The 24,721-nt window shown below is 31.0% G+C and overlaps 1 protein-coding gene across 7 annotated transcripts in view; it reads right to left on the bottom strand.

Annotated features, from left to right (window-relative positions):
* Nucleotides 1-24,721, bottom strand: part of LOC143085673 (uncharacterized) — a 49,673-nt gene that overhangs the window by 17,089 nt on the left and 7,863 nt on the right. For 3 of the 7 annotated variants that reach the window (XR_012981400.1, XM_076262165.1, XM_076262163.1), the window contains exon 2: nucleotides 10,403-10,429. The exons of 1 other annotated variant lie outside the window; for it this stretch is intronic. Coding sequence is in view for 2 of the 6 variants with exons in the window: in XM_076262165.1 (XP_076118280.1) it covers nucleotides 10,403-10,429 (27 nt within the window). In the remaining 4 variants the exon portion in view is untranslated. Of the gene's footprint in view, nucleotides 1-4,521; nucleotides 4,668-5,598; nucleotides 5,809-5,854; nucleotides 5,872-10,402; nucleotides 10,430-24,721 lie in introns of those variants that run through there. 3 more of the 7 variants (XM_076262168.1, XM_076262166.1, XM_076262167.1) reach the window with 3 other exon arrangements.

The following is a 24,721-nucleotide window of genomic DNA, read 5'->3' as shown; positions in this document are numbered from 1 at the left end:
TCTAATTCTACAGAAGGAGTTAAAATTCCCTTGACCTCTGTTGATCTGACGTTTTCAGTATCATAAAGGAATAAAGGAATAATTTTTCTTTCATATAAATATGTTTTGAAACTGAAAATTCATATGTACTAAACTGTCCCAGTGACGTGACCTATTAAAATGCATAAAGTTAACTTGTTATCATTACACTTCAAAGACATCTTTGCAGACGGTCACTAACCTACATAATAAATCCATCAAAAACATCATGTATCCAGCAGTATAAGGTGATGTCTCCGATTAATAACTTCATGTCAGAACTTCTAAACTGATTAATTTTTGCATGAATTTTATTTAACATGTTAAATTGTCTCATATATCTGTTACTTTTAAAGTCTTTCAAAATCATTTCCATTTTGAATAATTTATAAAAATTGCAGTTAAAAAATAGAGGACTTCATAAATGGGGAATGTGTTCTTGGCAGGGGTTAAAATTTTTTGTTACAGCTAACTAGCCCATGACTTATTGGCAGCAGGATTTTACTAGCCCTGTTGGAAGAACTACTAGTCCACCAAAACTGACCTGCTAGCCCTTAGTTGTTTCCACATACAAAGCAGAGTTTTTATTGGCTTGCTTGGGGCAACTAACGGCAATATTCACAGAGCATCACCTGTTTTTTTTTTATCAGCAACAGTCAATCTTGCCAAGGAAATCATTGTGTCCCAGTTCTGCCAACTTTTCAGGAAGTAAATTGTCCCGGGCGTCGGGCTAGTGGATTTTTTAACCCCTGTCTTGGGACACATATGGTATGATCTTTCAAGATATTGATTGGTTTGAATATATTGATTGCATTATTTCAACGGGCAAATATTTTGTGCATATTCAAGACAAGAACAAATTAACAATAGAATAAACAGAATATCTGTTTTCAAACTGCATGTTCGATTGATAACTATTATGAATGGGGATTCAAACCTTTTAAAAATCTCATAGCAGATATTTTTAATGTTTTTTGGTCCTCAGTTGTCTTTTGGTCTAGAAATTGTTCCAAGTTTTATTTAGGTCCAGTCTGTGAATGAGTGTTTGAGCAGTCTTTAACATTATGAGTATTGCAAAATTCTCACATCTAAACTGTTATTTAGTCCAAAAATTAATGATTGCATAATTTCAACTGGCAAATATTTTGACTTTTTACAGGACCAAACTAAGTTTAACTGTACATTGGGAACCTTGGAATGACTGTAATAGGGATAACCCAGCAACTCAATTCACAAAAAATCTTACTTAATTTCAGCATAACTTTTTGTCAAGATAAGAGTAATGTATTTTTGCAGACACCTTTCATTTACATTGAAGAAAATCCCTCAAACGATTTACAAAATGATGGATAGAATGATTAAGTATACTATAATACTATAATTTACATAGATGAGTATGCAAATTTCAAATAACAATGTATGCATTCTTTATAGTATCCTGATTCAGACAGACAGTATGTTAATATCCTGCAAAAGCTGCAATTTATCAAAAAACTTACTTTTTCTGGTGTCCAAATCAAAAGTACAGGTAACTCCCAACAACAAATTTTTATTTTTGTAAACTTATTACTACACAAAAATGTCAGGTACTTTTTAAAAATCCAGTCACAGTTTATCACTTGCCAATCTTAACACTTTCTCCTTATTTTTAACAAAAATATTAAATTATATAGGATCAGCTTATGGTGTTATATTGACATCCTCATTGGGAAGAAATATCCTGTATGAAATGATCATTAAATATACGATAAATGACAACCTAGCAGTAATAAAAATCTTGTCCTTTTGTGCATTGTACTGGAGGACGAAATAACAATTAAATGTTTTTGTATATCACGAACTACGGAGAGTGGTCAAGACTAATTTGTCACAATCCTCATTCATAAAAGTTTTTCATCCATTATAAAATAACTATGATTAAAATTATAATTCACAAAGCAAAAAGGGTCCAATTCAACACACTGTGCTGGTCTGGGATAAATCAACAGGTGTTTTGCTGTAGATAAATTTATCCTAAACTATGGGAAAAAAACAACCCCGGACAGTTAGATTTTTTATTAATAAAACCTGTGGTAAATGTTTACTCATACTTGACTGGGGGAGAAATGAGTAACCGTGGATAATTTCACACCCCACAGTCTCCAAAATTACTGTATCTTCATTTCAGTGAGTGGGTCATGATGAAAAACACTTTTTTTCAAATTTTTACGAAATTTGTCAATTCACGTTAAGCATTAAAGAAACATAATAATGGTAGATCATATTTCTATGTGTCCACAGTTATTTTCTTATGGATTAAAAAGGTAATCTTAGGACATAAAAGGGATAGTATTTTATTTTTTACATGGTTTTATTGTTAACAAGGTCAAATACCTTTCATCAAATTTCCGCATACTAAACAAACATGTTTTCTATTGAAAAACATTTAAATATTGTTATGCTTACGTGTTTTTGCCACAATAATGAACAAATAAGCAAATCCTTAAGTAAAACAATGAAATTAACATGTTGTGACGATGAAGACACAAATAAACAAACGTAATAAAGATTAACCAATAATTTGCATACAACGAATCGTGCTTGTAGTGCATCAGTATAGCCAGTGATTTCTAATTTACATGCCTTCATGAATATGAGAAAAAACATGTTGTGCGTAGAAATCATAAAAACTTAATAACCCTTTCTTATAAATCTAAATTAATTTTAACAAATATTTTGATACCTTACTGTAGATACAAAATTACGTTCTGAAATACTAAACAGTTAATTAATTAAACAAGGAATGTGTTGTGAAAAAAAGAATCATGTTTCATAATGCATACCATTCTTGAGTCTTTAGTTATTTTAAGCTTCAAATTACAGATATCATATATAAAACAAGAATGTGTCCATAGTACACCAATGCCCCACTTGCACTATAATTTTTTATGTTCAGTGGACCGTGAAATTGGGGAAAGAAATCTAATTTTGCATTAAATTTAGGAAGGTCATATCAGAAGGAACATGTGTACTAAGTTTCAAGTTGATTGGACTCCAACTTCATCAAAAACTACCTTGACCAAAAACTTTAACTTGAAGCGGGACAGATTGAAGAACGAATGAATGAACAGACAATGGATGCAGACCAAAAAACATAACACCCTTAAATGGGGCATAAAAACGAATACTGCGTAGTATCAAGGATTCACTCACAAGATTAAAATTTATTTTGATTGACTCTTTTAATATATATATATAAAAAATAAAAGACTGAACACTAGTAAAATTGGACAAACCAATAAAATTTCTAAACAAATAAGAAATATGTATATATCTGTATAACCACTTTGTTTTCCTATCATTTTGTCATTTTTTAAACATAACACAAGATGTTTTAAACAAAGAAATTTTTTTGGGGGAAACAGCAGTTCTTATCTCAAGCACTTCATGATAGAGCATACAAATTCAATGTTTTTACTGAAATGGACAAGATTATATAGCATACCAATTGGGTATTCATTTAACATAGAGATATGTGCCAGAGGAGAAAAAAAGCATATTATTCAAAATAAAGAGAATTTTGTGTTAAAGTAATTAGATAGCTACATGTATCATATGAACAAAATATGGTTTAGCTCTTCCGAATAGTGAAAACATTCATTATAAGATATAAAAAAAAAAGAGAAAGAAGAAAAATTGTTTTTTTACATATACATGTACATGTACTATTTTTCAGAACATTTCTGATGCAAGGTTCAAGTGAGGTTAAGAAGAGAGAAGTTCTTAGTATATATACACCCACTGGTAATTAAATTATCCTTTGGGTTTCCAATATTCTATATCTACTTGGGATTCTTATTGATTGATTGATTGTTGCAGTGGCCTTTTTTTTCATTTAAAAAAATCATTTGAAAATAAACCCAAATCTAAATGCATGTTTTTACAAAAAAAGCTTACAAATGACATTTCAATGACTTTGCACTAGCCAGTGATTCAATAATCATGCACTACCAGTATTGTTTTAGTTATGAACTACCATTTTGTCATTTTAATACATAAATAAAATTTACTTAGATTCATTTACACGTAATTGAAAAATTAGGCCCTGATTTGCACCTTGTCTTGTGTTTTTTCAATGAGCGATGGTACAGAAGACATAAAAGTAATTTATATACATTATCTGAGCATAACAATAAGTTAATAAGTTTCTATTAAAAGATGTGAATGAAAACAGTTAAGAGTTTCTTAAATATTCATATTTTATTAAAACATCACAATGCAAAAGATAATATCTTATTACATATTCACTGATCCTTGTAAACCCCAAAAAATAGTCAAAAATATCCAGTAAATATTTCAAGCTTTTAATGTGATTATAAATGATAATATCTATTTTGTATTCATGAATTAATGGATGAATTTCTTTTTCTTTTATGTAATGTATACAAAATTTACATATCTTATATAAGACATTTACTTACTTATAATTCAACAATATACACCAACAGGTATAAATATACATACCAAAATGTGGGAAAATTAACTCCAAAGTGATAATTCTATAGTTTAAAGTTCAAATTCCATCAAGAAAGATAATTGAAAGTACATCAGCATCAGATTACTTAAGGAAGTTACAAAGCACATGTACACCTGGGATTCCCAACCAATTAAAGGTATCAGATTTATATACCAAGATCAAACAAAATACCTGATAATTCAAATAACAGGTATGGGCTATTTATAGAATGTTAGATTCTGCATTGATATATAAATGTCATGTTAATAGATCTTATTGTTTTAAATTCCTGGCATTCTTCTGAATTCAAGTTTGACTGAATTTTCCAAGGCTCAAAGATTCAATAACAAAACAGAATTTTACAAGGCAACATAACACTGGAAGATGCAACAATCTATTTTAAAGAGAATGACCTTTGTACAAAATGTAAAATGTCTGTGAACTTGTGTCAAAAATTTATTATATTATCTATAAGGTCAATATTTTTTTAAGAGATTTAAATTGTTTTGCGTATTATTTAGATTTCACACCATTATTAAATGTATATTATTTGATAAACAAATATTAAAAGTCTATAATGGACTGTTCTGAATATTTCTAATAGTAAAATCTTATCATATTTCTTTTTTTTTTTTTTTTAAATAATTTTATGTTAGATAGTGAAAAAAATAATACAGGTTATTTATTTTGATTGAGAGCATTGAAGAACAGCAAAAAATGACTTCTACTTAACCATAGATTTACAAGTATCTAGGGTATGCTGTCTTGTAACTTCCAACCCATATCCAGTGTTATCTTATCAATGCGTTTATTCATTTTCTTACTTTTAGCCAAAGTTGTATTTACTCCTAAGTGTAAACATTTTCATCAATCACATATCAAATTTTTCTATTTTAGATAAATGAACAATTTTCAGGATTTAATTAAATATATAAGTGGTTAAGTAATCAAATACATTATCATATACTTGTCGTCACTATACAATCAGCAGAATCTGGTATCATTTGACCAAAAAAAGCCTCTCTCTTTAAATTTCATTGATCAATTCAAACATCAACTACCATTTAAGAGTTAAATATACTTACTTTATATATTTTAAATTATCAGACATAAGTATTTCCTTGATCAATTAATTACAAGAAAATGATTGTTTCGTAATAAAAGTTCTTCTAAACAAAGCCTATGGCAATTGTCACAGACAAGATGTGTTGTATATCACTTGTGTAATTTCCTTAAATCAAACGAAACATTATTTCAGAATCAGTGTTATTCTGTACAGAAATGACACAAGCTCAAATATCATATATATGCTCCAGTGATTTTTCGTAAAAGTACACTCACCGAAATCAAAAGTCACTGTTTTCGATTATCAAGATCCTTAAAGTTTAAAGACTACATGTTTTTAAATTTCATAATCAATACTAAAATGATGTCATATGAATAAAGATCTTTTTAAACATGCAATTTGTCAAAACATTTTAATTAGTTAGTTAAGAAGTTTACCATGCGGTCTGTATACATGTAACAATAGACTTTTGTATTAGACTATTTTATAATCCATTCATAAGACAGGTAATTCAGATGTTTTGATCATCTCATTCTTTAAATTATCTATTTTCAAAAATATACTGTAATAATGTAAACAATCAATATATATATATTCAGTGTTCTATCTACGATCTTGTACAATGAAATAAAGTGTCCATTTAAGACGAGGTGCTCAAAAAAATACTTTGCCTCATCACCATCTCTTGTTTGATTTCAAACTGATTCTGAGGCAAACATTATGCGCACCATTACAAGGCATGATAATTAGAATTTCTTCACTGTTGCATGTACTTTCTAATTTGAAGCCTTATGTTAAGAACTATTATGTTTTAACAAAATATGTTCTACTATCTATGTTCTTTTTGAATTGGCCCAATTGGTTGTGTTACATCTTACATTTTTAAGGCTATTTGATTTCCCCCAAGAAAATATCTGGTCAAGCCTGTGCTAGGGCCATCACTTGCAGTGAGGTGAAAGTTCTTGCTAAGGCTCCACACTGAAGGTCTATCTGTGACTTTAAGGTGAAGAACAGCAATAAAAGCTATTTTTCCTTTGCTTTGTGTATGTTTTTTTATATTTTGCTGTGAATGTACCACTTCTGTTTCATGGATGGTTACCTCATATCCTAAATTTTCTATCATGGAGATATATCCTCATGACCAGAAGATTAAATGGACAAACAAAGTTTAGCCAAGACCGCCAGCACCGAAGCCTGACATGCCAAAAGAAGACCACAGCGGTGGTTGTGAATTGATGAAATGATGGACAGACAGAAATGAACAATCCACTCCCAACATTAAAGAATCCAGGGTTTTATACAGATTTATAAGTTCTTTATATATATATATTCTCATTGGTACTTCATAAAAATGCAAACAAATTCATAACTTCAATAATAAGCCAGCTCTGCCAAATATTATATACTGAGGGAACCAAGCTGGGATGTAACCAATTCAACATTCTTAAAGCCAGTCAAAGCTAAAGCAATTTCCCAAACATAGAAAAAAACAGCTTCTGAAAAGGAACCAAAATTATTTTCAGTATGAACATTTTAAAATGAAATTAAAATATAACTCTTAAAATAACTTTGCAATTGTGTTAGCTATAGTCACATTTCACATTACATAATATGCAAGTGAAACTGAGAATAAAAGCTTCCCAAAAATGTTCTTCCCTTCTACTTGATGACATATTTTTCTTTGAAAATTAATTTAAGTAACAACATGGTGTGATTTACTTGATTCTTAGCAAAAATAGCAAAATTTCAGGAAATGTTTTCCTATTAGTTAACAATAAAACTCATCTCTAAAACTGATCTTTTTCCAGTCACAATAGACAGATGATAGATGCACTTCAATCTAATTGGGTTCTGATAATCACTATCTGAATTTGAAATTGCACCTTTTTACTGAATATTCAAATTCATGGCTGCACAACTACGAAAGGACTTATTATAGATAAAAATTGCATGATTTTCATGAAAATAAATTCAACATTTACGTCAAAATATTGAAGACATTTTTATTTTGTACATTTTTAAGAAGGGCACACTTATCCCCATTCAAATATTATCCTTTCATCAAACAAGAGTGCACACGCTGAAATGTCTCGCCTTCTATACTAATCATTGATATTATGTTGATAGTCCTAAGTATAAAGCTAAGCTTTATTACAACTGTCACATAAACTTAACATTAACCAAGATAACTAAACAAAGACCAATGAACCTTGAAAATGAGGTCACGGTCACATGAACCATGCCAGGCAGACATGTACAGCTAACAATGCTTCTATACAACATATATAGTTAACCAATTACTGATAGTTTAAGAAAAATAGACCAAAACACAAAAACTTAACACTGAGGAACTGTGAAAATGAGGTCACGGTCAAATAAAACCTGCGCGACTGACATAAAGATCATAAAATATTTCCATACACCAAATATAGTTGACCTATGGCATATAGTATTAGATAAAAAGACCAAAACTCAAAAACTTAACTTTGACCATTGAACCAAGAAAATGAGGTCAAGGTCACATGACATCTGCTCGCTAGACATGTTCACCTTACAATCATTCCATACAACAAATATAGTAGACCTATTGCATATAGTATGAGAAAAACAGACCAAAACACAAAAATTTAACTATAACCACTGAACCATGAAAATGAGGTCAAGGTAAGATGACACCTACCAGTTGGACATGTACACTTTACAGTCCTTCCATACACTGAATATACTAGCCCTATTGCTTATAGTATCTGAGATATGGACTTGACCACCAAAACTTAACTTTGTTCACTGATCCATGAAATGAGGTCGAGGTCAAGTGAAAACTGTCTGACAGACATGAGGACCTTGCAAGGTACGCACATATTAAATATAGTTATCCTATTACTAATAATAAGAGAGAATTCAACATTACAAAAAATTTGAACTTTTTTTTCAAGTAGTCACTGAACCATGAAAATGAGGTCAAGGTTATTGGACATGTGACTGACGGAAACTTCGTAACATGAAGCATCTATATACAAAGTATGAAGCATCCAGGTCTTTCACCTTCTAAAATATAAAGCTTTTAAGGAGTGAGCTGCCGCCGCCGCCGTAGCCGTTGCCGCCGCCGGATCACTATCCCTATGTCGAGCTTTCTGCAACAAAAGTTGCAGGCTCGACAATATATGCTATCCATTGATCTTTGATCTCTGACCTTGAAATGCAGAGACTCAAATTTTTAAATATTTGATGAAACCTGGAGCAAAATTAAGAATTCTTGCACACAAGGTTAAATCCTTAGCAATATTAAGGTTAACATTTGACATTCAACCTTGACACCACGAAGAGTTCAAGCTCTTTCTGTAGACAAAAAATGTTAAGGTAAACATTTGACTTTTGACCTTGACACTACACACAATACAAGCTCTCTCAATTAGGCAAGCGATTGACAATTCTATATGAAAATTAAACACAAGACAGAAATTGTATAGCTGCATGTACAAACTAAAATCTTTCCATAGAGTAGGATTTTGACCAATGTCAATGACCTTGACTTTCAAGAGTTAAAGCTGTGCCTTTGGCCTATCATTGGACATTATGCTTTGATACATATTGGATACATGTATTGTTAACAAAAGAAAATTAAAACATAATGCTGTAATTCTAAAAATTGTGACTACGGTAAAATGTTGCTCTAAAGCTAACACCGCATATATTTCATAACAAGTGTCAAAGTAATAATATCAAGTAGGATGTTTTATCCATCAAATGTTTCAACATTCATGCTTGTAACAACCACCAAAAAATAAAAATAATCACATAAACTAGAAAGTAAAATAACAATGTGTTGCAAATTTATTAATATAAGAAATTAAAATATAAAAAAAATGTTTAACACTTAAACATATCTCTCTAGTTTTGCAGTAACTGATTTTTTTTAAATGATTAAAGTCATCCTTGTAAATTGTGCAATAAAGAAAAAAAAAAGTTTGAAATTTTATACATGTAGACACATCTTCCTATATCTATTGTAAGATACTTCAATTTCCTAAGACAACAAATTTTTAATTTTGATTCAAATATGATGGAAACCAAATATCATTACTATTTGAAATGCAAAGTCTATTTATCCAAAGTAGACCTTGGTGCTCATGTGCACTTGACCTGATGGGAGAAAATGTAAATTGACTAGCATACAAATATATCCCTAAGGCCAAATAAAATATATGTGTGGTTCCAGTTACCCTACCTACCCTACTTTTTAGTTGTAAAAATGGCCTACCCTAAAGATTAATTTGTCATTTTCCATGAAGCACTGTTAAAGTCAGAATACTGCTCCCATAGACTCAATGTAAAAAAATAAAGTATAAAAAAAATCCCTACTTACCTACCTACCCTAATTTTTTTTAGATGTAACTGGAACCACACATACTATTTTATTTGGCCTAATTAAAAATATACACAAAAATTAAGATGTTAAAAATTGGATATTCTAAATCTGAAAGTTCTAGTTTCTATTAATTCCACATCCAATTACAGATGAATGCAATGTCCCGAAACTCTTTTTTTAGTCAGAATACAAACTTAATCTATATATCTCAATGTTATTGTTGCTGTTTTTAAAAGAAGGCAGATGGGAAAATTAATTTGTTAGTTAACAGAAACTGCAAGAATAGATAGATATTCTGAGTGCCACAATGAAAAAAAAAAGAAAATGCCATTTCATGCATGAGTTAGTACATGTGGTCATTCCACACGACTGATCACGCATGCTAAAACAGTCATGCACACGTGACTAATTTGGAAAAAACAAAACAGAAACAACCAGAAATTGAACGACTTACACTTGTGTCCATAGCATCCTGAGAGAACTGTAAAATAAGATAAAATTAGAAAAATATCATAATGTTTGACCAATCTGACAGAAATTGAGATTTTGTCTCAATAATTTGCTCACAAGCATCTGACAACAATGCATTCTGCTTTCTATTACAGGTTTAATTTATATATCCCACAATGAAATTTCAGCCTTTAGATTTATATAGCTGTACGTGTATGAATTATCATTAGGGAAAAACGAAAGAATCCTGAATCTCTTAAACAGAAAGAAGCTTGTACAATATGGGCTCTGCTTATAAGTACTAAGTGTTGTCAGTTCTTTGTAAAACATGATATGTTTTTTCATCAGATTGATCTTTGCCTTAAACCATGTAGACCATGTTGCTAGTAAATTCAACTGTAGCAAAAGTATGAAAAATATAAATAAAAAATCAAATTATACAGCAGTCAAAGACGAGTAGTGTCAATGGTATACACACAAATAAACAAGTATATTGAATATTTATAGTAAAAAAAAATACAAAATGGGCATACAGTGATGCCAAAGCTGATTGATGGTAATTAGTTATCTCCTTGAGTAATATAGTGACTAGTCTTACTCATATTTTGCCACAAATATAGTTTAAAATATATCAGGAATAACAAGGATAACTGTTACCTGAATATGTCATAAATGACTATAATTAATTGTGTAATTCTTATAGAGAACTTTGCTGATACTTTCTACAACTTTCTGTTCATTAATCCCTGCTAAATATTCCCTGGTATAACATCGGTATTACAATAAAACAAATATTACATATTTAACTTTAATATCCTATGATACATTTGTATGGTAAACCTTACTACTTTTTTTTAGATGATAAATTTCTTTGCAATTTAAATTGTCAGAGTTACTTCCCTTCTAACAATTATTAGAATTCTCTCATGTATTTTTTAGGACTTTGGAACAGTACTAAATTTTTTAACATACACACAATGTTCAAGTACACACGTTTTATGTTGAATTTCACTCTTGCAAGTTAAGAGAAAAATACTCATAAGGTATAAACAACTAATGATTATTAATTTATAACTGTAAGTTTTTTGTCAAAAGAGCTGAATTTAAGCTACTTGTCTTTGGTAATTCAAAGACATACAAAACTCTCAATCACCTGCTTTTACAAATCACCATCAAAAGCTATATTTGATTTGATCACCCTGTATGTATTGCAGCTAGAGCTTACATTTTGGACTATTAATAAACTTAAATAGCCATGCTTTCTTCAAACATGTGAGTGTGTGATTTTGCTTCATTTACTTTTTGGAGCTCTGCTCTCCTTAAAAAATCATTCTACCAATGGATTCATCAACTTTTTGAGCTGTCCTTAAAAAGTCATTATACCAGCTTAAAATACAAACATGTACAAGCTTGCCATGTAGTATGAGTTTTGCTCATTGTTGATAACTGTATGTTAACTTGTAGTTGCTACGTAATATCGACATTATTTAGTCTCGTGGAGAATTGTATATTCGGCACCTGTGACATCCCCTTCTTTTTTTTTTTACATAAAACAAACCAATTTGAGTATTGATATATAATTGCAGGATAGCAAAGAGAGAGAGAGCAGACACGTCTTTTATATAATCAAGAAATTGTACCAACATTTGGAAGATTATATATAAAACTAACTCGTCGACCTTCAAAAGGTTTAAATGTTTTATGTTTTAGGCTATAAATACAGATCATTAGAGAGAAGTGGGTGGACATCAAACCAATCCTTAACGCATCTCTTTGTACATAGCAGGTTGATTTAAAATATACACACATAACTTGCATCATATCCTTTAGAACTTAATATTCTTATTCAGCATAATTCAAATTCAAACCCACAATTACATAATTATCTCTGAAAACTGTTTCTCTTTCAAATTTTTCTTAGAATTTTCTATTCAAGATTCGTTACAAACAGTTTTCCACAGTAACTAAATTTAACCTTGAATACTCAGAAATAAAAATCAATCTATCATAATATGTTTCATGGTAAAATACTTCAAACCAAATCCTCTACCTTCTGGTAATTTAAACATAAACTTAAACTTATAATGAAAACATTGGGGGTTTCAACTGCATGTCCCCATTCAAATGCATTGTCCAAAAAAAAGGGGGGTTCCAACCCCGGAACCACCACCCCAGGTTCCGACACTTCACTATATTGTACATTCATGTTGAGCATGTTGGGCCATACATACAACTTGTCCTTTAATTGGTTACAGATGGATAATAAGCAATCATACAAACATATATCTCCTTATATCTTTTATGAATACAAAGAAGTTTCAAGTTGATGTGACCAATTAAATCACTACCTTATTTAAATTTGCGCAACTGGTCTAAAAATGCCAAAGAGTTGCGGAAACATAGATTCTGCATCCAGTGAGATATTATAACTCTGCAATTGAAGACTTCAAATCTTTAAATTTGAAATTGGTAGGTTTACATATTTCAATTGGACATTGACTGAGCAGAGAAGTGTTGTATCACATGATGACAAACAATTATACAGCACTACATGGAATGATAGTTATTCTAGAGTATGCATTAAATAGATAATTAAAGTTATGGTGAATGTAAGTAAAAACATAAACATACCTTTACTTTTAAACATCTTCATGTAATTTAAAATAACTGATTGAAAGTTTTGTGTTTTTATAAAATTTGACAGGTGATCAGACAGGTGAGGGAAGTTACAGGTAAAATACACCTGGTAACATGTGGCAAGCGATACATTATTGAAATTATCATCTTTTAACACAAAAAATTCTGTTTTTGGTAATCATTCATTTTCTTTTATGTAAATTATAAAAATCTGAATTTAATTCATTGACATTCAAACACCTTGTTAGTATCTATGGTAATAATACTCATTGATATTAATACCCAAGGACAAATATCATATTATATCATAAGTTTTCTATTTTTTTCAGATCTTTGTCAACATCTAACAAGAATAAAATTGCGTTAAATAAGGGCCCTTAAAAAGAAATGTTTGTGCTTGCATAAAAATAATGTCCTGAAAAATTCTTTCCAATTCGAAGTATTAAACAGCATTCAATAAAACAATTATTATATAAACTTGTGTCAGGAGCTTTATCATTCAGTAGTGTAGTTAGTTACAATCTTTCATATTCTCTTTTGTCATAAATCAGGCCAGGCCATTGGTATTTTCATTTGACTCAGTGGATAGCTGTTTGTTGGCAATCATATAACATATCTCCTAATTCTATACAGCAGTATGTTATAGATTTCAAATAAATAATGATCAAGTTTTTTGTTCTATTATCAGCTTCTTTTACTCCAAAAAACTAGAGGCTCTAAAGAGCCTGTGTCGCTCACCTTGGTCTATGTGAATACTAAACAAAGGACACAGATGGATTCAAGACAAAATTGTGGTTTGGTGATGGTGATGTGTTTGTAGATATTACTTTACTGAACATTCTTGCTGCTTACAATTATCTCTATCTATAATGAACTTGACCCAGTAGTTACAGTGGAAAATGTTAGTAAAATTTTACAAATTTTGTGAAAATTGTTAAAAAAAAATGACTATATAAAGGGCAATAACTCCTTAGGGGTCAATTGACCATTTTGGTCATGTTGACTTCTTTTTAGGTCTTACTTTGCTGTACATTATTGCTGTTTACAGTTTATCTCTATCTATAATAATATTCAAGATAATAACCAAAAACAGCAAAATTTCCTTAAAATTACCATTTCAGGGGCAGCAACCCAACAACGAAATGTCCGATTCATCTGAAAATTTCAGGGCAGATAGATCTTGACGTGATGAACAATATTACCCCTGTTAGATTTGCTCTAAATGCTTTGGTTTTTGAGTTATAAGCCAAAAACTGCATTTTACCCCTATGTTCTAATTTTAGGCGTGGCGGCCATCTTGGTTAGTTGGCCGGGTCACCGGACACATTTTTTAAACTAGAAACCCCAATGATGATTGTGGCCAAGTCTGGATTAATTTGGCCCAGTAGTTTCAGAGGAGAAGATTTTTGTAAAAGATTACTAAGATTTACGAAAAATGGTTAAAAATTGACTATAAAGAGCAATAACTCCTAAATTGGTCAACTGACCATTTTGGTCATGTTGACTTTTTTGTAAATCTTACTTTGCTGAACATTATTGCTGTTTACAGTTTATCTCTGTCTATAATAATATTCAAGATAATAACCAAAAACAGTAAAATTTCCTTAAAATTACCAATTCAGGGGCAGCAACCCAACAACAGGTTGTCCGATTCATCTGAAAATTTCAGGGCAGATAGATTTTGACCGGATGAACAATTTTATTCCATGTCAGATTTGCTCTAAATGCTTTGGTTTTTGAGTTATAAGCGAAAAACTGCATTTTACCCCCATGTTCTATTTTTAGCCATGGCGGCCATTTTGGTTGGTTGACCGGGTCACCAGACACATTTTTAAAACTAGATACCCCAATGATGATTGTGGCCATGTTTGGTTTAATTTGGCCCAGTAGTTTCAGAGGAGAAGATTTTTCTAAAAGATGACTAAGATTTACGAAAAATGGTTAAAAATTGACTATAAAGGGCAATAACTCCTAAAGTGGTCAACTGACCATTTTGATCATGTTGACTTATTTGTAGATCTTACTTTGCTGAACATTATTGCTGTAAACAGTTTATCTCTATCTATAATAATATTCAAGATAATAACCAAAAACAGCAAAATTTCCTTAAAATTACCATTTCAGGGGCAGCAACCCAACAACGAAATGTCCGATTCAACTGAAAATTTCAGGGCAGATAGATCTTGACCTGTTGAACAATATTACCCCATGTCAGATTTGCTCTAAATGCTTTGGTTTTTGAGTTATAAGCCAAAAACTGCATTTTACCCCTATGTTCTATTTTTAGCCATGGCGGCCATCTTGGTTGGTTGGCCGGGTCACCGGACACATTTTTTAAACTAGATACCCCAATGATGATTGTGGCCAAGTTTGGTTAAATTTGGCCCAGTAGTTTCAGAGGAGAAGATTTTTGTAAAAGTTAACGCAGGACGACGACGCCGGACGCCGGACGCCAAGTGATGAGAAAAGCTCACTTGGCCCTTTGGTCCAGGTGAGCTAAAAAAGCAATAACAAGAATGTGTCCCAAGTACTAGTACATGGATGCCCCATCCACACTTATTTTCTATGTTCAGTGGACAATGAAAACAGGATTAAATCTCTAATTTGGTATTAAAATTAGAAAGATCATATCATAGGGAGCATGTTTACTAAGTTTCAAGTTGATTGGACTTCAACTTCATCAAAAACTATCTCGACCAAAAACTTTAACCTGAAGCGGAACAGACAGACGAAAAGACAGATGGACAAATGACGAACATACGGACAGACACACAGACCAGAAAACATAATGCCCATAAATGGGGCATAAACAAAATAAAAAGAATATTTGATCAGTTCATCAACAGTCCTTGCTGCACAATTTTAGTGTCATAGTTAATATTACTCTCTTGGTAAGTTTTTTTTAAATCCTGCATTATAAAAAGGCCTGTTCTAATTGTCTAGATTAGTTTTTTATTTTTTTATCTAGCTCTGGATAGACCTATAGAAATTGTTCTTATGATCTTTATATTTTTACATGGAAAAGAACTTCTATATTTTTTTCTTTTAGTATATATACACTAATTTATTCTTTGTCAGACCATCTTAAAGAATTAATAATACGTTTTCCAATAATTTCTTAGCAATTTCCAAAATATCTTATCTTATCCGGTGGTGGACCCAGAAGGGGTGTCTATCTGACAAGTAATTGCGTCTTTTCTTTCCCATTTTAAAAGTTATATGAAAATAGAAAAGCTATAAAAACAAAAGAAATGACACACCAACAGATGTTGCCACTATTAACATTAACATTTAGAGTTATCTCTCTTTGTATGACTGGGTATACATGCAATGCTTACATGAGAATAAGCTTGTTTCTCATGACATATTGTGACAGTTTGTTTTTATATTAATCTGTAATTCCTATCAACAATCAACAATATGGAATTGTTTGAAAATGAGTCATGTAAGAAGATAAAAATCTAAGTGTCTAGGTATAAAAATACAGAAAATTTATGAAATCACTTTTATTTCCTTATTTGTACCAAAAAAAGAACAATAAAATATATCACTCCTATTACAAAACTTTTTTAAGCACAAATGTGTAGACTAATTCAAACATTGATAAAGAACAAGTTTGTGATCAAAGCATGGTTTCTTTGTTGCCAAAGAGCACAAACAAGAATACCTAATAATTGGTATGGAGCTAATGGTTCTTAACCCTAGTTTGTACTGGTTTGACTAGAATACACATTTTATTATGCTACTAAGGTAAAACTAGAGTGCCAATTTAAAAACACATAAAATTCTCTCTTACCCGTAAGTCTTTTGGCTTAGATGAAAACTCTTCTATTGCCATTAAAGCAGACTGCTCTATACAAATCAGTGTCTACAGGTTAAGTAGTTCTGTAGATTTAAGGTTTCTATTGACACAATTTGAGCATGAGTTACTTCCCTTTATCATCATGATGGAGGTTTATGTGTATAAATGGGTTCATTAATAAGCTGTCAACCATTATAGAAGGGGGGAGTACCTCTTTATTTTAACCTGTTTTGTCCTTTTTCAAGGTGTTGTTAACTGTTATCTGAGATAAATTTAAACTGTTGACTGTTATCAACCCACTGTGTTAATGGTTATCAGCATTTTTTGCATTTGTTGTTAACTGTTTTTGCAAAAGTTGAGGTGTTGTTAACATGTTAACCCCCTGATTTATCACTACAATCAATTGACACTCTAGAAAGGAACTCTTGTCAACCTGTTTTTTCTGCATGTTTTAATTTAGTAAGTGAAAGAAAGTTAACCATTCACCCTGTTGAAATTGTGGTCAAGGGAGATAACTCCCACTAAAAATACTATCAATCTGGTCAACTTTGTATAAATTAAATGTTCCTAGAACAGAACTGCAGTAGACCTTGTATTATCGTATTGGCTCAACAACAAAACCTGCACTGGTTAGTACTTTTATTAGCCCTTCAACATAATCATTTTGAAATTTGCATATTTTTTTGATTTTTTATATGGTTATGTATATAATTTTACTTGACAACAACCATTAATAAATAAATGTGTGCCTAATATATTCTATGCTTTTTGTTCCGTAAGTAGAAAATCCTTCCTCTCAGGGTACACTAAATTAATAAAATGGTCATAAATTTTTACAATATTTGATCTTATTTAACCTTGTAACCAAAATATTGTTACTCTCATTTTAAAGGTTACTAAGAAAATACTCATCCTTTACTTAATCAACAAGTTTCTATTTATCGATAATTTTTTTAGACATGTAAAATTCCTGTGAGGCTATTCTCTACTTAAACATCATTACACAGGACCCACGGAAGTGGGAGAAAAACAACTATAGATGATCATTAAACAGTAATTATTCACAACATTAAAATGTCATATATTCTATCAGGAATTACAGCTTTCATAAAGATTTGTATTGAATCATAAATAATCTATCGGCATCTGCAACACTGTGACAGATGGCAAAGTCTGACTATTTACATAACAATAAGACTAAATCTACAAAGAATTACATTCTTGTATTTTTTATCATAAAAAATGATGAGTGTCAAAGTGACTTTTTTATGTTTTAATCAATTATGTCTTCCACAATTGGATACAAAAGAACACAAAATATCGAACAATAAATGTCAAATTTGGAAATTGCAGATTTTTTAAAGAGAATATATATATTTAAATCTACTTAAAAAAGTGTGGACACATATCAATGTCTCTTTAGCTATTTAATGTAGAATCCTGTCTGATATTTTTAAAATCTTAAAAAACTTTATTCTACTCATTCAGACTTAGGTCCCTCGCTCAATCAAGCTTTGCAATTGAAAAAAAGTTTAAAAGGGGAATAACTCTAAGAACAGTAAATGACTCACTGCCTTAAATTGAACTCTGTCTGCTTAGTTTTAGTTCTAGGCATTATGTAGGAGTTTCATAAAATGTGCATAAAGCAAACTTAAGTTAGATAAAGGGAAATATATGGGACATATGGATAGGAAGACAGATGAAAAGACAGTCAAGGATAAAACTGAATACCCCAATTGCCTACTGCAGAGGCTTGAAAAGTGTTTTTTTTCTTTGTGACTTGAGAAAAAACATGTTAAAATAATAACAATGCAGTAAAAAATAATTCTATGAAGCATTGGAAACCTACCACAACTGATTCAAAAGCAACTCAGACCAAAGCAATGTATAAAAGAAAGTTGTATACTTGTACTTTTAGTGGATTTTCAGTATATTCATACTAAATGCACTAAATCTATAATTGACATATATCATTGAACAATGAAAAGACAAATAGGTTCTACCAAGGATTTGTATAGTAACATTAACCATACAAATCCTTGGTTCTACCAGAAAATAGAAGTTATATTATTTAAAATAACATAAATTTTGCAAATGTGTGAATGCAATGTTTACTAATCCAAATTTAAAGAATTGTTAAGTTGAACAGGTTTGAATTCTCACCTATAATTAAAGGTAGACAGGTAGCTTAATAAGTTATAAATATGAGAGTAATTAACTGTTGCTGAAGCTGGAGAGTTGTCAAATATTTCAAATACCAGACATAATTACATTAAACAAATATCTCAATTATTCTAAATATCATTCATGATTAGGGATGAATAGATCCAGAGTTACAAACCAGCACAAATTTAGCACAATATAAACTGTAAATTATTGCGAGGTTTTTATTATTGCGAAAAAATATGACCGAGTTGAAAAATGCAATAATTTAAGCTCGCATTTTGAAATATTTTATATGAATTTAACAGAATTTTTCTCAAAATCGTAAAAATATAAATCGCATTTATGTCATGATAAAATCGGAATAATAAATGCACACAATAATTTCAGAATTTACAGTACCTAGAATATGTTATCAGGGTTAACGACATAATCTTTTTCTGCTTCATTAAAACATGGCACTCAAGAACAAAGGCAAATACTTATTATGTGGTTTTAAATTGATGTGATATAAAATATGAAAATCCAACTTAGACTGTCATTGTGATGTTGTTGTTATTCGTTTATCATGTTTATCAATATACTTTTATCTTTAACTATATTTTTTTTTCATACCTCTTGTATCAAACAAAGTCCCAAGTGATTTAAAGTTGTTTTATTTTCTGATACAAGATAACAAGTTTTCTGATCAACAACACTAAACAACCACCCATAGATCATGTAGATTAAGTAATTTATTTGAGAGTACTAATGATACCTGCTTTTATATTTTAACAACAAGAGTGCACACGCTGAAATGTCTCGCCTTCTATACTAATCATTGATATTATGTTGATAGTCCTAAGTATAAAGCTAAGCTTTATAACAACTGTACCATAAACTTAACATTAACCAAGATAACTAAACAAAGACCAATGAACCTTGAAAATGAGGTCAAGGTCAGATGAACCATGCCAGGCAGACATGTACAGCTAACAATGCTTCTATACAACATATATAGTTGACCTATTACTTATAGTTTCAAGAAAAATAGACCAAAACGCAAAAACTTAACACTGTGCAATGAACTGTGAAAATGAGGTCACGGTCAAATAAACCTGGGCGACTGACATAAAGACCATAAAATATTTCCATACACCAAATATGGTTGACCTATGGCATATAGTATTAGATAAAAAGACCAAAACTCAAAAACTTAACTTTGACCACTGAACCATGAAAATGAGGTCAAGGTCACATGACATCTGCCCGCTAGACATGTACACCTTACAATCATTCCATACAACAAATATAGTAAACCTATTGCATATAGTATGAGAACAACAGACCAAAACACAAAAATTTAACTATAACCACTGAACCATGAAAATGAGGTCAAGGTCAGATGACACCTGCCAGTTGGACATGTACACCTTACAGTCCTTCCATACACCGAATATACTAGCCCTATTGCTTATAGTATCTGAGATATGGACTTGACCACCAAAACTTAACCTTGTTCACTGATCCATGAAATGAGGTCGAGGTCAAGTGAAAACTGTCTGACAGACATAAGGACCTTGCAAGGTACGCACATATCAAATATAGTTATCCTATTACTTATAATAAGAGAGAATTCAACATTACAAAAAATTTGAACTTTTTTTTCAAGTGGTCACTGAACCATGAAAATGAGGTCAAGGACATTGGACATGTGACTGACGGAAACTTCGTAACATGAGGCATCTATATACAAAGTATGAAGCATCCAGGTCTTCCACCTTCTAAAATATATAGCTTTTAAGAAGTAAGCTAACGCCGCCGCCGTAGCCGCCGCCGCCACCGCCGCCGGATCACTATCCCTATGTCGAGCTTTCTGCAACAAAAGTTGCAGGCTCGACAAAAAAATTGATAAGTGGTCAATAGACCATTTTTCAGATAACACTTCCTTAAAATAAATGAATTATTTGACCACTTAAAATTCTCATCCATTTTAGTAATATTTATGTGTTTTATGTGTCATTCAAACAAATCTATTTCAAGCAGATATAAAACAATGAAGAAACCTTTCATGAGAAAGCTCAAATACCTCACTAGTCTATCACAATTAATAGTAGATATCTAAGCAAGTACTCCTACTAAATTAATGTCTTGACCTCTCACCCCCCCCCCCCCCCCCCCACCCTCCAATAAAAGTTTTCCACATGTGTAAGCATCTACCATAACATTCCAAATATAATTTTCTAAATAAAAAATATCTTGCATGATAGCATTTAGCAAAGAGTTCCGCTCAAAATTGAAGGTACCATCATGAATGTGCAGTTGTGGTCCATGTTAAAGGTGGCTCTCTGTGTCTTATTGAGATGAAGAATAGCAATAATAGCACTGTTCTAATTGCATACGGTTTTGTCAATTGCATGTTCAGATTTTATGTTATAATGAATATCCTTTCTAAGTTTCTTTTCCATTAATTTAATGACCCATTTTCCATGACCTACAAATGGGTGCACTTCTTGACCTTTATGTTTATGAGTAAAAGACATGTCTCCATCAAACTACAAAGGATTCAATTACTCCCATTTAGAGTGGCTTAAACTTAATAGCTTCTAAATCTGTATTATCATCAAACAGAAGGAAAGTCTATCACTGTTAGTTAATAATAGATCAATAACACCAATTTATAATGAAGTTCAATTTCAAGTGCAGTACAGTGTACCTATGGACAGATGCACATTTTATGTTTCTATTAAAAGTGACTGAGGACAAAGTGTTGTAATTGATACGGTAGAAAAATAATAACATATAAGTTGGAAAAAAGACGATTTTGAAATGTATGAAGTAAAAGTCTAACTGTTAAACTCATAGCCCTTATACATTAATATACTTGTCATTGGAAACTCAGAATTATGCTGTAGAAAATGCTTGTTCAATGTCCAGTGACAAATATTTCATGCAAATTTAGGACAAGTGCAAATTGACAATAGGTTCCACAAGGTTGGTCTACCAGGTTGAAGGATGTAAATTTTGGAATGCCACTAGAAATTGAAGTAAATGAAAGGCAATGAATGTGAAAACCAATCAGACTAAGCATGCTCACAGGAAAAATGATAATTTCGCTAACAGAAATTTCATGACATGGCCATTATGTACAAGAATTCATATTTTATACATGTAGTAGTCTTTTTGTGAACAGGAAGTTGATGAGTAGCTCCCACTCAAAGGAACCTTAGTGAGCTTAAAGGGATAATACTCCCACCAAAAAGAATTTCAACGGAACCTAGGGATAATATTCCCACCAAAACTTATCTAAAGGAACTAGAGATAATACTCCCACCAAAAAGAATTTCAACGGAACCTAGGGATAATATTCCCACCAATATTTATCTAAAGGAAACTAGAGATAATACTCCCACCAAAATTTATTTAACAGAACCTTGGAGTAATACTCCCACCAAAATTTGGAGGAAAACAAAACTCCATTTCTTAATTCTTAGAATAATTTATATATCAATGCACCAGCTGACAAAACTCCAAGCAGTGTAAACAACCCTTTGAACAACTTAAATAATACATTGACATACACTCAGACACATAACAAAAGACTAAATGAAGGCTGTACGGTAGACTATAATTGTTTACAATACATCCACTTCATTTGAACTTTGGTGGATAGTTGTCTCATTGGCAATCATATACACATCTCCCTATTTTTATAAACATGCTGAAAACCGTTTGAATGGTTTTACATGACTAATTTTTGGGACCCTTTATTATTAGCTTGCTGTTCGGTGTGAGCCAAGGCTCCGTGTTGAAGGCTGTACCTTGACCTATAATGGTTTACTTTTATAAATTGTTATTTGGATGGAGAGTTGTCTCATTGGCACTCATACCTCATCTCCCTATATCTATCAAGACCTTCAATCTTGTTTCAGTTATCACTCTATAACCTTTATCATATAATCTCATCCACTTAACCATTATCATATAATCTCATCAACAAAGTCCAATTAGTTCAACAAAAGACCTCACACCAAAAGAGAATGGTGTGGATTGGTAGATGTTCAATTACATGTGTACCTTTTAACAAGTTTAAGCCTATCCAAATATTCAAATCATGTCTATATGAATGGCATGATTAGATACAAAAAGAGTTAAAGATAAACCTGTTATTTCCTTATTCAATATTTAAAATACATGTACTTTATATTTATGAAATTTACCTACATATTGTACATTAAGTAAACACTTACTGATAAGAGTTGTTATTAAGGAACATAATACAATTATCTAGACATATATATATATATATATATATATATATATATATATATATATATATATATATATATATATATATATATATATATATATATATATATATATATATATATTGTATACCAAAAACTTTTACAGAACTGAAATGTCAGCCCTTTTAAATATCATAATCATGATAATAGGTGGTATAAATAATTCGGGTAAATGGTTCAAATTGCTTACACAGCAATTTGTTAATGATATAAATTTTAACACACAGTGAGAAGAATATTTTTTATACTTGACTATTAAATATGTTAAATATACATGTATAAACATAAACAAGGAACTGACAGCTAGGTCAAGGAAACAGGAGACACCATGGCCATCACTCAAAATTAGGAAATACTTTTCATATTACAAGGTATTGTATATAACTGAAACTTTTTTCACATAATTATATCAATCTCTTTCAGATTGGTGACAAAATTGCTGACCTGATAGTGCCATGGCACCAACTCATTGCAGTGGCGGATCTAGGGGGAAGGTTCCGAGGGTTTGAACCCCCCTTTTTTTGGATGATCATTGCCTCTCATTGGACAGCTGGAAGTCATTTTCCATGATGTTATTTTGGGGGATGCTGTCTCACCAACACTAACATCATGATCTACATGTTTTCATAGTACCATGTACCTGAATACACTTTGTATACATCAAGACAAATAAAACTATGAAAATGTCATATCAACAGCATGTACAATGATGTACTAGGATCCCTATGTTTCGTTGCTAAAAATTATAATTTTAATATTATTGGTCAATTATAATACTTATAAATCTGATAATGAGACTCTGTATTTGCAATCATTACAAAAAATTCATACGAGTGACTGGTGAATAGTACAGATTTAGAATCAAAGTTCACCAAGAGGAGTTGAAGGACACAAGCAAATTAGCATAAATAAATAAAAAATTGAAACAATGTTAGAGTGAAGAAAAAATGTTGCCCTAATTACAACTTATAAAATCCTATTTTGATTTCTGTGAAATGATATTAACTTCCTGTCAAAACAGAAATCAGGAAATACAATGATCTACAATGACACTAGACAATCACTTATGCTTTAATAGTAAACAATAGTTTGTAAACAATAGTATATAAATACTGAAAACTAGACTTCTACTGAAAATGTGTCAAACTTCTATACAAATTCAAAACAGAACACCATTGTAATAAATCTAGAGGGCTTCTTCATATTTCACTGATTATAGCTAGGTAGTAGTTCCAAATATTAGATTCGGAGAATACAACTTAATTCAATGCTTACACCCTAATACAGAAACATTTACATGGGGGTGCTCAATCGCAAAAACAGGGGGGGGGGAATAAAATTTAGGTGATTTTTACATGATTTTATATAACAACTTCCAAAGAAAGGGGGTCACTGACTCATTCCAATGATAAATTTATCTTTAAATATTGTGTAC

This window comes from Mytilus galloprovincialis, chromosome 8 (assembly GCF_965363235.1).
Source record: "Mytilus galloprovincialis chromosome 8, xbMytGall1.hap1.1, whole genome shotgun sequence".
Lineage (NCBI taxonomy): Eukaryota > Metazoa > Mollusca > Bivalvia > Mytilida > Mytilidae > Mytilus > Mytilus galloprovincialis.
The sequence above is the reverse complement of the archived record's forward strand: the minus strand, read 5'-3'. Positions and strand labels throughout refer to the sequence as shown.